The 15,462-nt window shown below is 46.9% G+C and overlaps 1 protein-coding gene across 1 annotated transcript in view; it reads right to left on the bottom strand.

Annotated features, from left to right (window-relative positions):
• Positions 1-63: 63 nt before the first annotated feature.
• LOC102060740 (calpain-5) overlaps positions 64-15,462 on the bottom strand; it is a 59,276-nt gene continuing 43,877 nt past the window's right edge. The window contains exons 8-14 of the mRNA XM_005484559.4: positions 14,885-14,962; positions 13,529-13,724; positions 11,202-11,324; positions 8,653-8,855; positions 7,448-7,569; positions 3,973-4,109; positions 64-3,133 (exon numbers count right to left, since the gene is read on the bottom strand). Of these exons, the coding sequence (XP_005484616.2) occupies positions 2,951-3,133; positions 3,973-4,109; positions 7,448-7,569; positions 8,653-8,855; positions 11,202-11,324; positions 13,529-13,724; positions 14,885-14,962 (1,042 nt within the window). The 3' untranslated portion in view covers positions 64-2,950. The remainder of the gene's footprint in view (positions 3,134-3,972; positions 4,110-7,447; positions 7,570-8,652; positions 8,856-11,201; positions 11,325-13,528; positions 13,725-14,884; positions 14,963-15,462) is intronic.

Here is a 15,462-nt window from a genome sequence, read left to right as displayed (position 1 = left end):
TGTATTGTACCCACCGCGGTCAGGTGTCGGTACCTGGCCGTGGTCACACCTGTGTGGGTGGACACCGAGCGCCCTCTCGCGGCCGCAGCAGGCGCAGAAATCACTAAAATTGAATTTTTTTGTAAAATTTTATTTAGGTCACTTCGTATTGAAAAGTTACAAAATGTTGCAATGAAATATTTTACACCCTTTCCCACCTGTTTTTATTTTTGAGGTGGTTCGAGTGTGTACATAAATGCAGCCCTTCTCCCCTCCCAAAAAACCAACCCCAAGATATTTTCCCACATGCTGATATTGTTACAAAATGAACAATTTTAAGTACCAATGTTAAAAGCAGGCAGCAGCACAAGCCCCTGTCAGCCTGCCCTTGCCTGGCTTCACCTGGGAAGGCAGAAGCATCTGTAAACCAGCAGAGCCAGCTGTGTTCCCAGGCTGGATCAGCTCCTCCTGATGGGAAAACCAAGCAGTTCCCAAAAATAATCACTGCAGAGGTGCAGGCATCCTGCTGAGCCTCCTGCAGCTCCCAGCCCTGCCAGTCCCTCAGGGCAGCACTGGCCAGCAGTGCCTGTCCCCATGCCACAGGGACAAACTGGGGCAATCTCTGGAGCTGGCACAGTGATCAAGGCCTAGAAGTCACCCTGTCTGTGCCCCCCACCCTGAATTCCCACTTTGCCAGATTGTACATGCCTGACAACTGCTGGTCACACTCCCTGTGTCCCACTGGTGCTGGGGACAGCCCTGGACAGAGCCTGGCACAGGCTGCTGGTGCTGGCATTGGGGCCAGGGCTCTGTGGCTGCAAGGAAAGAGCCAAGGGACTGCCCTCCAGCTTGGGGCTGAGCTGGCTTTGTGCCCTCAGTGGGGGCAGGAGCTTCCTCAGTCAAATCGTGGGGCAGGGAGGCACAAACCCCTGGTGCCATCCCAGTGTGGTACGTTTTCCAGGCTAAACACTGATCTTTGGGCAAGCTATGCCCTGGGAATGGTCTCCATCCCATAGGGAACACTGCAGGAAGCAGCTCCCACAGCCTGGAGCACAGTGTGAGGAAAAGCAAAGCAAGCAGCTCTCAGTGCAGGACTAGGGCAGCCCTGACATTTGCAGTTCCCCTCATCCAAGCTCTGGTCTGCATGAGACAGTTATGCTTTATGCTTTTTTATGCTTTTAAAGAGAGAAATCTCAGCTTACAAACATTTCTGGAGTCAGCAGCCCTGAAGCCATGAGCTCACAGAGAATGTCACCTGCCTGTGGGGCCTGTAGTTCACACCTCTGACAAGATCTCTACTGTGACAAAGGGCCTGAGCCCAAACTGTCTGAAAATAGCTGGGTTTTGGTCCTTGGTACATGCAAGCTGATGGCACTGCAGCATCATTCACAGCCCCACAGACCATCTCTGGCACATCAAAGAAAGCATTTTCCTACCACAGCAATGATCCTTTTGCAGCCCTGAGGAGACCTTTTGTGAAAACATTAGCTCTGTCAAGGGCCATTTCATAAACTGTAAAAATCGCACAGTGTGGCTGAAGTGGCTACAAGGCACATAGAAATCCGAATTTCCTGGCTGTGAAAAGGCAGAATGGTCCTTCAGCTTAGAAATCCAAATTTCCTGGCTGTTAAAAGGCAGAATGGTCCCTCAGCTTCACTTTCCCACCCAGAACGTGCAGCTGTGTAAAATCCATTTCTGAGTGTGTGGCACAGAGCCCCGTGCACTGCCAGGGTCACTGCCCAGCGTGCCCACCCCAGACAGCTGCTGAGGGAACCCTGCCCAGGGCTGGCACCTGGCCCCTGCTGTGAGGGAAATGTGAAATAACGCCCGTCCTCCCTGGTACCCCCGTGAAACTCCAGCAAACATCAGCGTGCCAGCAAGAGATGACTGCAGAATTTTGAGAGTGAGACCTGACAAGTGCCAGGGAACAGCACCCTGCTTTTACAAACCCACCTTTCTCATGAGCTCATTTTCTCCTCTTTTGGGCTGGTGCTACACCCACCAAAACAAGAGGGCTGTTATCCCATTTTTAGCATTATGTGGCTTAAACAAAGTAAAGAGGCTCCCATTACTGAATCTGTGCTCTGAGCAAAGCCCCAGCTGAACTGTGAGGTGCCTTTGGATAGAAATAACAAACTGTGAGTCATCAGCTCAAGGTGGAGAAGAGAACAATCACAAAGTCAATCTGAGAGCCTTTGGGTGGACAAAGTTGGTATTTGCTGTGGTGTTCAAACAGGCACTGTAAGATCTGCCCCTCTATTTTAGTGTTGTCCTGGCAAGACTGGTCTTAAGGCCATGAGCTATGACTGAGCTCCTCAAGTAGTGACATTTTCACCAAGGAACAGAAACACCTAATCTGTAGTGAAATTCATCAAGAAATATATATCCTTCTATGGGAAGGATATGGAAAAAAAATCCCCACAAATCCTCCTTGTATTTGCCAGTCCCCAAGCTGCTGGTGGGTGCCTGAAGGAGCTGCAGCCATTCCTGCCTGCATCCTCAAGGATGCTCCCATCCTCACAAGCTTACCTCAGTATTCCATTTGGCCCCTCTCCTGTCACCCTGTTCTTCTAACTTCTTCTAATCCTTCTGATGTTTACATTCTTGTAATGGAGTTTCTCACGCACTTTTATGTAAATAATTCTTGTTTTTACATTCCTGTCTGGTGGAGGAGAAATCTGATGGACTGTTGGTTTGTCCAGTGTCATTGGAGAAGTGGCACTTTTGAAAGTCTATAAATGTTAGAGTTGAGAAATAAACCACCCTTCTTCTTCTTCCCTTGCAGTTCCAATGTCTGCGTGTATCCTACTGCGACGCTCTCCTACTGCATGAGCTGTATCATAGATATGTATGAATATGCATTCCCCCTTTCCCAACGGAGGGCTTTTCTTTCCCCCCTTTAAAGCGATTATGCTGATGCGCTCCCCGCGCTGCCCAGCGGTGACAGCAGCTCCGCGTGGCTGCGCGGCGCTCAGAGCTCGCCGAGGTCATCGCTGCAGAGCACGGTGACGCTGATGTGCCCCGGCACCTCGGCCGCTTCCCCGCCGCCCCTGCCCCGCAGCTTCAGCCGCTGCTGCAGGCGGGGCTCGCCGGGGGACGCTGCCAGCACCGCCTGTCCCAGGAGCTGGTCCCTCAGGAGGTTGCTGTTCCACACCTGGTGGCGAGGGGACACAAGGAACGCGGCTGTCACACTCCGCCGGGAAGGGTCACCCCCGATAACCCCTTGGAAAAGTGTGTGTCTAAATTTAGCTAGTTGTCTAGAGAGCATGAGGGAGAGTCTGGATTTGCATGCTCATTTACATAGACTATGCAAATAAGGAGAGAAATGCAGCGTTTTGCTTTCTAGGTCAGAGCCTGCCTAGGAGAGGAATAAAAATGACCTTTTTTAGCTCATCAGCAGTAAAACCTCCCCATAGTAGCCTGTCTGAGCCGCTCTGCCTGTCTGTGCTCACCTCTGCACCTCCTCAGTGCTAGAGTTTTAGAGCCTGGCCCACAGACTAGGCTGAAGACTAAGTTTTCCTGGACTGCACCATCTCAATACCAAGCTCTATTTCTCCAGCTAGTGCTGAGGTAAACAGTGAGGTCCAGTTCTCACAGGTCTAGAACTCAGGGTAGAAAACTTCTTAATAGCATCCTTAGCTTTGGGTTTGTTTCCAATACTGAGTCTGGACAGCACTTGGCTTTTTTGTGTCTCTGTTTTTATCAGGTACCACACAGGGCAAAAGGAATTCTGTAAATTCCTTCAAAGCCTTGGAATTAAACATTCCTTGGAAAGAAATATACATTGGAATGAAACATTCCTTGGAATGAAACATTCCTTGTGATCCCCAAGTGCCATCAGCTGGCGCTTGTGGAGCAGCAGAGCTCCAGGCAGAGCCCAGCAAGGGGAGCAGAGGCTCTCACTCTTCTCTCCTGGGTCACACAAAGAACAGCTGGCCCAGTGAAGCCCAGGGCTGCTGCTGTGCTGCCCTCCCTGCCCTGGGGCTGTCTCACCTCGATGGTGACAGGACTGTCGATGTCCTTCCTGTAGAAGATCACCTGGGTGTTGAACACGGGGCTGGTGGTGTCGTGCTGCACCGGGGAGCGCCGGCTCTGGTTCTCACACTTGATGAGCACGTAGGGATCTGCCCCTGGAACACAATCAGCAGCACAGCTCTGGGCACACAGAATGGCAGCTGAGAGCTGCCCAGAAACCCAGCAGAGACAATCCCCTCCTGTGCCTGGCAGCACCACAGGACAGGGCACCAGAGCACATCACAGCCACTGCTCCCTGTCCAGGTGAAAACACAGAAGCATGGAATGGTTTGGGTTGGGAGGGACCTTAAAACCCTTAAAACCCCAGTTCCACCTCTGCCATGGGCAAGGACATCTTCCACTGTCCCAGGCTGCTCCAAGCCCCATCCAGCCTGGCCTTGAACATTTCCAGGGATCCAGAGGCAGCCACAGCTGCTCTGGGCACCCTGTGCCAGGCCTGCCACCCTCACAGGGGACAATTTCTCCCTAATATCCAATCTAACCCTCATATATGACCCCCTGTGATTGTTCAACATTCTAAAATTGCCTTGTTTAGACACTGAGCTTTTTTTTCTTTCTTATTTGATATTCTCTTTCCTTTACAATGAGGAGCAAGATGCATTTTGGAAACACCAAGAACATTCAAATAGAATGGGCCATTCCATTTCTAATTAATTTTTAATTAAACAAAGGCAATATCATGTTTTTATTTCAACATAACTCTGTCCATTTCTGTTAATGATAGAATTTTTTTCCACACCTTGCAACTTCTTAGATAACAGATTTTAAATAAACCCAGGATATCTGTAAGGCTTGTGAGAGTTTCTAACACACTTCTTTTCACCACCTACTTGAAAATACCATTGCAGCCAGAAGGCAGCACAATTTTAGGCAACTTCAGCTTTTTAACAGACCATAGCCAGATGATTTCCCTCAAACTCATCACTCATTTACCAACATGACCAGGTACCAACATGAACAAACCCCATAACAGCTGCATCCAAGGCAGACACGGAGTTTTCCATATGTTGCTCTGTGGTTACACCTGGCCAGAGCTGTTTCCCTGACAACCCCTCACAGCTCCATGGCAGGTAGCAGGATATTGGCTTTTCTGATGGGCAATTGCCTTCTGTGTCACTGAGCTGTGAATTCAGCTCTGGGGCATGGGGTGGCACCAGGCTGTGTGCCAGGGGTGGAAAAGCTGCCCTCTTTGCAAAGCAATTTGGAAAATGGATCTGGATAAAACAGGGTCTTGCCTGTTACCCAATGGTGTTGACAGCTTTGTCAGAGGGCAAAGAGCAGAGCAACACCCAATCATTAACAGTAATTAGGAGACAGAGAGCATAAGGAGGGGTGAGAAAAGGGCACAGAGCTAAAGAGGTGACAGGCACATCTGCTGGATGAGGGAGCAGTTAATGAGGGGACTGGCAAAGTGAAGGGAAAATGAAAGAAAATATCTGAAGGAAACATTCAAATTCTCAGCAAGACCTCACAGAGGGAGGTAGAAGGGGGACACAAAATGTTCCTGTAGCCATGCTCCAAAATGTTCTGACCCCATGATGGCAGTGCTGGATGGGTCAGTTGTTGTAGGAAAACTGGCTCCAATTCCACAACAAAAGCAAGCAGTGGGAGAGCACATGGGGGATCAGATGTTCTCAGCTATGGATGGCCCAGTTCTGTGCCTGGTTTATTTACAGGACAAAGAAAAAACACCAAGGTCTGCTAGAGTGGAAAAGCAATGTCCTGGTATTGGCCATGAGGTGGGAGTGAAATTGAAGCTGCTGCTCAGGAAACAGCTCTGGCAGAGGAAGGAGGGCTGGGTTCAGCTCTGGGGCTCTCAAATGGCTCCAGCCCTGCCCTGAACCCCATAACAGCTCTCCCACCTCAGCCCTGGCCATGCTGCTGCTATGGAAAGCTGTGCAAAAGAGCAGTGCAATGGAAAAGGTTGGAATCTGTAAAAGCCAGAAACACCTGAACAGCAATGGAATTTCTAAGGCTTCAGGAAATCTGTGATCAGTACTCTAAGGCTTAATTTTTGGGTGTTTGAGAACTGTTCTGAGGATATAACACCCACACCCTGCAGCACTGTACCAAAGCAAAAGGCTTTCAGGAAAACACTCCTGAGGGAGCATTGCCAGCTGCATTGCCACTCCTCTGCTGCTCTTCCCAGAACCTGGGGAGCTCTGACAGCCTCAGCCACTGGAAAAGGGCATGGCCCAAAGAGCAGGAACAGTGCTGAGACACAAGCACTGCCCTGGCAATCACAGCAGGTTGTTTGGCCCCTTGCAGGTGAATCTCTGCTTCTCAGGCTGCTCCCAAGGCAGCTCCCACTAAAGAGTCTCTGCTTCCAGGGCTGTCACACACCACAGATCTCAACACTCAGTTCATATTCCAAGTGGTGAAAAACAATTCAATGTGCAAACCCAACGTGGAATGTCAGCAGGAAGACTTAAAAGTGCAAAAGGTGATGTGTTCTCAAAGAGAAACTCAGAGAAAAGGCCTGACAGACAGTAGTGAGAGCCATTTTAAAACCAGGCTGGGCAATGAGTGACAGAAAATCCTCTAGCACAGAGTTTCCCCATCATCCTGCAGACCTGCCACTGTGCCTGGCTCACAGACAGCTGGATCCACTTCAGAACACGCTGACTTGGAGAGAGGTACTTCCACAAGGAGCATCCAGGACTGAGTCTGGATTCATCCACTATTCCTGACAACAGCAAACCATCCATTAGCCTCTCCAGACAGAGCAATGGATCAAAGACAGCATCAAGGAGGAGCTTTCCAATAAACATTTAGAATAAAAATAAAATAAATTTCCTCTGGCCTGGAACAGGGCTCTAATAACAACCAGCACTGAGCTGTGAAAAATGAAGGCTATCAGAGCAGGAGTAGAAAATGAAAAAGCTAATGACAACTGGGCAAGTTTGCTGATTAACTCAACATCAGGTGCTATAAAGCCATTTTGGTATCCTTCAGGACACTTCCCTGACAGACACACAGTCATGTATAAAGCATTTAACCCCTGTTCTACTTTACCCAGCTGAAAATGATTGTTTGAAAACCACAAAGTCCTCCCTGAAGCACTCTAACGAGGTAAATGTAACACATTGCATGAAGTCTGTGCCATTCAGCTGCCTCCCGGATATTTTTCATTTAGAAAACACACAGCCCTGACAGAAGAACCTTACTAATCCCCACAATTAGCTCCTCAGGAGGATCAGGCTACTCCTGCCCATCCTGACCAGCTATGGACCTGCCCATAACTTGCTGTTGTGCATCCCCATATTCATCTGATCTTTCCACTGGAGTAGGTTTTACAGCAAGATGGAAAAAACAAATCCCATGAATCCTCAGTCTGGGTAATTTCTGATTGCTTACCTGTCAACCCAAATCATCTTTAGAGGACTGAAAATCCAATCCTACTCTCCACACTCTCTTTCTACTTTCCACTTACCTCCTGATCTGTCCTGTTTCTGCAAACCCTCTGCAGAATGGACTTTGATTTGGGTGACTCTGCGTGGGTAGCCACAAAGAAGACTCCAACACGTCATTTTAGGCCTATCTTCCTTCAGCTCCCTGAAAAATCATGGAAAAAGCAACCTAAGCAAAGAATGTCAAGCAAACAATCAATGGTTGTGGAAATCTGGAATTTTTAGAGATTTGTAGTTTTTCCTTATCTGCCGTTTTTGAATTCTGTGGTGCAGAAATGACAGATGTAAGAAATAAAAAGAGAGCAAAGCAAAATAAAACAAATTTGTGTTATCTTTTGTGTGGAAGCAAAAGTGGTGAAAAAAAACCCCAATTTTAAATAGTGGAAAACACTATCAAATCAAGAAGTAAATACAGTGGGCCTGATTCATGAAGCACTGGTTCTACTCTTGCAGCAGCCACTGCTTTCAGAGGAGATGGCCACAGAAACAACAAGTATCACTGTAGCCACAAGCACCAGTGCTCAGGGTCCTGACATAGAACTGGGGGCCACTGCAAGAACTGAACTATAAAAAGCCAAAAGACTCAAAGTGAATCACCCAAGATGTCCCTAACTAAACATTTCCTGACCGTGTATGATAAAAACGAGAGCAGGCTCCTGGTGCTAAAGTGATTTCAGCATTTATTGTAAGAAAAAGAAAGGCCTAAAGCAAGGGGGCCTGGGCCGAGCAGGAGCATTCCCATTGAGGATGCTGCAAGGCCTGTAGCAATGGCCCTGATGTTCCAGATGGAGCAGCACAGATTCAGTGGGTCAGAAGCTCCTTTTTATCCTGTGTTTTGTCCCTTTGGATTGGTTTCTTTCTGGATCCTTCATTCGCATGAAGGTTTAAAGGTGCTTGATTGGCCCATTACAGCTCTGTCCAGGCTGGCTCGTGGTGCACTTTACTGAGCTGTGTTATGGTACCTTGAGTACTGTATTTCTTACAACTAGCCTTTAACCCCTTTTATAATATAACAACCACACTAACAGCACATGCTTAACGATCTATCAACTATTTTACAACAGTTTCTAACCTATTTTTAACAATGTACAAACCTCGATACCCTCAGAGTTGCTCCTGTTGTCTCCAGGGCTAAGTTCTGGAGCCAGTGAGTTGCAGGACAATCTGGCAAGCCCTTCCATGGAGCTGCAGCTAAGGAGGATCTCCTGCAGCTGTGAGTGGCACCCACCTGAGTTTTGAGGGCACATCTGTGTAGAGCCTGAGGATGAATTTAGTGGGGACACCTGGGATGTAGGTGGTGGGGACCAGGACGTAGCGGCCTTGCTGCAGGGTCCTCCTCAGGAACACGCTGCGAGTGTTGGAGTAGGGAGACGTGGCCACTCTCTCCTGCACCGTCAGCTTGTGCAGCCTGTACCTCCTGTTGTCCTCCACCTGCAGCAGGAGAGGGGTTAGGGACAGCAGGGCTAAGGGCAGGGCTCTCCCTGAGCACCACACAGCTTTTCACCCAACAAGGCAAATCCTTTGGGAAGTGCTTTCTCATCCAGTTAAGCTGTGGCAGGTGAAAGTCTGGGGCTGGCAAAGACAGAGCCCACTAAAAGAGATGATGTGACGTTACTAAAGAGCTTTGAATGCTTCCAGAGATGGACACACAGCCCAAGGACTGCACCTGCTCACACAAGGCTGAGATCCCGTGGAAGAGGTTTTACAGTGACTTTTGTGAGCCAGAGAGAAGTTTGATAAGAGGATCCATGTTTGATAAGAGAATACATGCTCATCCCTGAAAGAATTTTCTACCAAGGTTGTTGACATAGAAACCAAGAAAGATAGAAGGATAAATAAGAGAAACCTGCAACTGCCTATTGCAATGAGCATTTTCTTTGTCTTTCCTGACCAATTGTCCCAGACATCTTTTCATGAAAACCCTTTCCTTAGGATTTTTTACTCCTGAGAAACTGAGAGGCCTCAGGCACAAAATGCAAACAATGATTATCTGCTGCTGTGGAATGCAAGAGGTGCATCTGTGATTGGCTCTAATTAATGGCCAATCACAGTCAGCTGGCTCAGACTCCCTGTTCAAGACAGAGCCTTTGTTATCATTCCTTCTTTTTTTTCTATTCTTAGCCAGCCTTCTGATGAAATCCTTTCTTCTATTCTTTTAGTATAATTTTAATATAATATATATAGTAAAATAATAAATCAAGCCTTCTGAAGCATGGAGTCAGATCCTCATCTCTTCCCTCAACCTGAGACCCCTGTGAACACCATCACAACCAATGAGTAAAGTGTAAACTGATGAGTTTGTTAGAATGTATAAAAAGCATGCAGGCTATAAAAAAAAAACCAGTTTGAAGCCTTCTGAAAATGGAGTGTTGCTTTGTATTGTGACCATCTCAACTATGACAAGACCCCTCTGCCTCCTTTCTCTAGCCTTTCACAGCAGGCTCCCAATCCAGATGCACACAGCTGGATTTTCCTTGCCCTTTTCTGAATACAAAAGCCACAGAATAACCATGTATGTTTTCTTCTAAGCCTTGAAGTTGTGCTTAACTCTTAACATCCTCCCCAGAGTACTGATATTGCCAAAGCAGAGTTTAAATCTAAACCTCTCTCTCAAGCAGCTCTGGAGCAAAGGCAGCTCTTCATTCTTTACTGTCAGCTCTCTTCCCAAGGCCTTTAGTCATGCTAATGAGCCTGGTGTGTAAGAATATATCTAAAATAGAAAAATTATTGATTAGAAATAAAAATAGAGTACTAAAGCTTTTAGGAAGGTGTGGTTTTCTTTTTCAAGCCTTTCCAAATTACAGGGAAGAACAAGGGAAATTATTCTTTCTGCAACAACACTTTTCAATATATGTGGTTAACAGGTGATTGGCAAATGAGTAGGTGTGATGCAGATGTCAGCAGATCTAACCAACTGTTAAAAATTGACTTTTTTTAAGGGTAGGGCCATAGATTTAATGTAGTCCCAGGAGCTGTAGCAACAGATGACAGGATTACCCCAATCCTCAGTGAAAGAGCAGAAAAATTGCTGTTTCTTTGCTTCCCTCCTCTGAGTTCGAGTGTTTTCATTTTACTCAATCTGCCTTGAGAGTGCAATTAAATTACCTTTTGAGAACCTGTGGTTCCTTTTCCCATATATTAATTTCCTGCTCACCAGCCCAGCTTTTGAAAAGACTTTTTTTCTAAGTGGCAACAGAAAAACTGCAGACTTTTCAACCTTATTCTCCTGGCTGTATTTGCTGGTGAAATGGAGGCAGAAGAAGGAGAAAAATCCTCCATATTTCAAGTATTAATATCATTTTGCCTTTCTCTAGAAAGTTTTGGGGTAGGAAAACCACTTAAAATTATTTTGCAAGGTGCAAAATTTATTTATCTCAAATAAATGAAATTTATTCAAACAGAGTTTGAGCTGAACTAAAATCAGTTGAGTTTCCATGGCCTGAGTGCAGTGCCCACACAGAATTTGAGCACAGCGCCAGACGCCAGGATAATCCTGGTATATTATGTGAAAGATCCATTTTCAAAGTAGTAACTACCAGAGTGAGTGCCCAGATCTCACAGACAATAACAGAAGTTATAGGTCTGATTTTGCATATGCTAGGAGAGAGAAGCTCAGGAAGGTGGGAAAGTGAGTAGGAATGGATGAACAGATCACTGATTATCTAGATTTATCTATCTAGAGATAGATCTCTAGCTGCCAAAGATCTCACAGTCAGGGAGAAGCAGGACTGAGCAAACGGAACAAGCTCTGCACCAGGAGCACAGCTGGCTGCCCACCTTGAGGATTTCAAAGCCAATGGTGATGTTGTCTCCTTTGCCTTCTTTCTTGTACTTGCGGCGATCCTCCTGCTGTAAGGACACCAGCACTTTGTCCTGGGCCTTCTTCACATCAAAGAGGTACTGGGAGGAGACAGGAGAGAGAAGAGCTGTTGGAATTCTACCCTCAGGAGGCTGAGGGTAAAGCCATCACCAAGGAAATATGTTATCTGAGGTTGGAAATAGGGATGTGTGTTCTATCACCATCTGTCAGAGCTGGGGCAGTTCTCTGCTGTCCATGGGCAGTTTTTCCTTTCTCTCTCCCCCAGCCAACCCTCCCTCCAGGAGATCTCTGCTGTCCATGGCCACTGAGTGTCCCTGCAGGGCTGATCCAATCCCAGCATCCCATGGGGAGATGCTCCGCCCAGGGGAGGAGCCAAGCATTCCTACCTGGATCCAATCTGAGCCTGGCCCAGCACAGCAGCCTTTGCCCCCTGCATTGCCAGAGGAGCAGCTTTCTGCTGCCCTGCATGGCCAGAGGGAGCCCAGGCCCATCTGCAGCAGCCCTGGAGCTGCAGAGGAAAACTCCCCCCTTGTGCAGGATCCCTGCTGCAGCAGAGCCACAGCTGGCACTGCAGGAGGGCTGAGCCCCCCTGGATGGGGCTGCTCTGACTCTGGCAGGGTTGTTTTGTATTACTGCATTTTTATTTTATTGAGATTGCCTTGGCTGCAGAACCATCCACATCCCTCTGCCTTGGAGCTCTGCTGAGCAAGGCCCCCTCCCAAGCTCTGATTTGTGTTTTACATCACTTACTGCAGCAGAGAAAGCACAGGGCCTGGGAGAGTCCCAGGGGTTGTAAGAGAACCTAGAAAGTGAGATATAAAATGCAGCAATACCCAGTAAGGCACATTTTAATCCCTGAGCCATACACAGGTTACCCCCCCCAGGCAGCCCAGGGTGCCTCAAGGCCATGGAGGGGTGGAAGGGCAACAAGTGGAACCAGGAAAGTTCTCCTGGTATGGTGACAGCTCTGCAGCTGTGACCTTCTTCTGATGGCACCTCAGCTGTCCCAGTGAGTAATGATATAGAAGTCAGTAGGTGACTGAAGAATACACAAATACTTGGCTGAAATTGCCTTATCAAAGGGAATGGAAGTGGCACAGTCCCTCTCTGCCCAGATAATCTCTCTCTTCTCCTGGCACTGAGGCCTCCTGTGAGGTTTATCTCTAGATTATGGTGGGGTGTGTCACAGTAGCCTAAGATAACAGAAATGTGTTCCTGCACTGCTGCTAAGACCCTTTTAATCACCTGGCCCAGAGATAACACTGGAATACAGAGGCCTTCCACTGCATCAGGCATTGCACTCAGCAGGAACTGTGCATTCTGTTCTCTGTGACAGCTAAACACTTACAAATGAGACCAGACAAGCTCTTGGAACACATCCAGAATATCACAGAGTTACACCTGAATTCCATCACCCCCTGGAAATGAGGCACTGACAGAAGGCAGAGCAGTGAGGAACTGCAGGATGAGCTGGGAAGCTGAGACCTGATGTGAGCAGCAGAGGCTGCACTGCTGCAGCATCCTGCTCTGAAACAGGCTGCAGGCAGAAACCTCCCCTGCAAGTGCACAGAAGCAGATACAAAACTATCTTAATTAATCTGGACAGAAAGATCCATTCTCAAAGTAGTAACTACCAGAATGAGTGCCCAGACCCCACAGAGAGTAACAGAAGTTATAGGTCTGAATTTGCATGTGCTGGGAGAGAGAAGGGCAGGAAGGTGGGAAAGGGAGTAGGCATGGATGAGTAGATCAACTGAATAGCTTGAAATGACCAGGTAGGTTGAGACAAGGAAAATTCCATAATGCTGATGAGAGGGTGAGCTTGGGGAAGAGATCAGGTACTTCCAGAATCTCACAGTAATGCCAAACGATACTAACTAAATACAGTGGATCAAATCCCTGAGCTGAGTTTAAGGGGGTTAAGTGGGTTCTCTCATTAGAAAATCAGACTTGCTGCCTTTCTATGACTGGGAAAATGAAAGAAGTCCAGGCAGGACATCAGTAATTCTGTTGTGTGTGTGACTCACCAGCCCCAAGCATGATCAGTCCTAAATAAATACATAAACCCTTCTGAGAAATTGCACCAAAACATGCAGCACACAGCACACCCTCAGGACAATGAGATTTTTTGTTTTGTAGTCACTGCCAACTCCTAAACAGGGTGGGTACTTCAGGAGCCCCAGTTAAAGTGGGTACACTTCAATACCTCACAAAACTTCCCACCTGGGGGTTCTGCAGGAAGGTCTGTGTTATCAAATACCCCACAAAACACAGGGGTTCCCACCTGGGGGTTCTGCAGGAAGGTGTCTCTGTTATCAAAGCAGCCCCCAGATCGGTTCAGCAGGGGCTCCGAATGCTTTGCCCAAGCCCCATACATCATTTCCTTCTCCCAGGTCTTGTGGAGGCTGAAGCAGGAGGTGTTCACAGTCCTGCAGATGTCCACATCTGTGAAATTCTTACACCAGTCCTCAAACGTCATCCTGCTCCAGGCAACACCAGGGAAGAAATGGTTTGTTTAAAAGTAAACAGTGATATTCACGCACAGAGCCAAAACAAAACACAAAATCTTCCAGTAATTTGAAGAGGAGGCATTGCTCAGCTGTCCAGAGGACAAACTGATTCACTGGAAAGCTTTCCATGTGGAAATACTTGTGAAACCACAATCACAGAGTTTTAATTCAGAGCAGCATCACTCAGTGTGTTTGGTCAGATCAGGATCTGTCCTGTTGCATCTCCTAAGCCTGAAGGACTGCTTGAACCTCCCTTGATTTGATAACACATTTTGCAAAGGCCAGAGAGATCACCTGCAATTAAAGCAGGATCCAGTCCTCACTATTACAGTCCTTTCATCTGTCTCTGAGCACAACTCCAACCTCTGCCCTCTGGACAGAGCTTTTCTTTAACCCCATCTTGCCTGTGCCTGCTAAAGGAAGGGGCTGGACTGCAGAGCAGCTGAAAACCAGCTTGGTTCCTTGAATTACCATCATGGCCTGGCTAATTCATGGCCCAGAGCCAAACCCTGCAGCTGCCAGTCCCTGACAAAGCCAACAGAATGATTTTCACTGTGAGCCCTGCCAGCTCACTTGATGCAATATTGATCATCTCCTGAAGGACCTGCTGGGCTAAGGATCTAAGCTTTAAGCAAGGTCAAAATTAATAGAGCTCTAGACATTGGATAGAGAATGAACACTTGGAGAACAACAAAAAATATCAAAATTCACTGGATGCAACTCTATTTTTAGATGCCTCAGCCATTGCTGATCTACAGACAGGCATAGTACTCAATAAACAGGGTGTGAAATGCTCATGGTACTTCCTCAGATATTTTTGCCCATTTCAAAATTTAACTGATCTAAACAGTGTTCAATGTTGGGCATTGTGTCATGTAAACCAGCACATGCCCTCCTGGTTTCTGAGAGATTATTCTAAATATAGGCAAGAGATTCTGAGAGCTACTAATTCTGTTCTACTAGTTTAAAATCCATTTTTATTATTCTTCCCTGTCATCCCTTGGGAGTTTGAAAGAAACAGACCTTGGGATAACTTTACCCATCTGTTTTTGAAGCTGTTAAATGACAGATTAATGACAGTTCCTCAGTGTAGCCAGTGTCTCCAAACCCTTCTCATCACTCCCACTCACCAGAACTCTCCATCATTCTCAACAGTGAGCCCCAAATTCTTGCGCTCAGAATCGCTGACTTTCTTCCACTCTTCGGAACTAAAATGAAATAATAAAAAAAAGGAAAAAAAATCAACAATAAAGATGATCAATAAAATAAAACCTCTCATCTTTAAAAAATTGAAGCAAAAAAATTTCTCCTGCTTTGTGGCTTTAAAAAGAATATCAGAGTACTGAAAGGGCAGATGATATTGATGGAAGTGTGAGGCTTTCAGGAGGGGTTTTAAAACATTAATTGATTTGAAAGCTACTAAAGAAGAAAGAGATTAATAGGAAATAGGCTCAACTAGAGCAGAACTTTATTGATTTCCTTTGTCACACCCTCCATTAGAACTCTTAAACACTTAAACAGCTGGTTTCCAAGGTCACAGGAGATTGACTCCATTCCCTGAAGGCCCCTCAAATGAAACCTGGTTTTCCTCCTCGGGAGCTTATTGAATGCTTCACTTAGACCAGAGTATTCTCTTTGTCTTTTAATCACCTTAATAAAAGAGGCCTCAGGTCTGAGATTTCCCCGGGGGCCTTTGGGCAGAAACTGC

This window comes from Zonotrichia albicollis, chromosome 14, assembly GCF_047830755.1.
Source record: "Zonotrichia albicollis isolate bZonAlb1 chromosome 14, bZonAlb1.hap1, whole genome shotgun sequence".
Classification (NCBI taxonomy): domain Eukaryota; kingdom Metazoa; phylum Chordata; class Aves; order Passeriformes; family Passerellidae; genus Zonotrichia; species Zonotrichia albicollis.
Note: the sequence above shows the minus strand (reverse complement) of the source record. Positions and strands in the feature narration are given on the sequence as shown.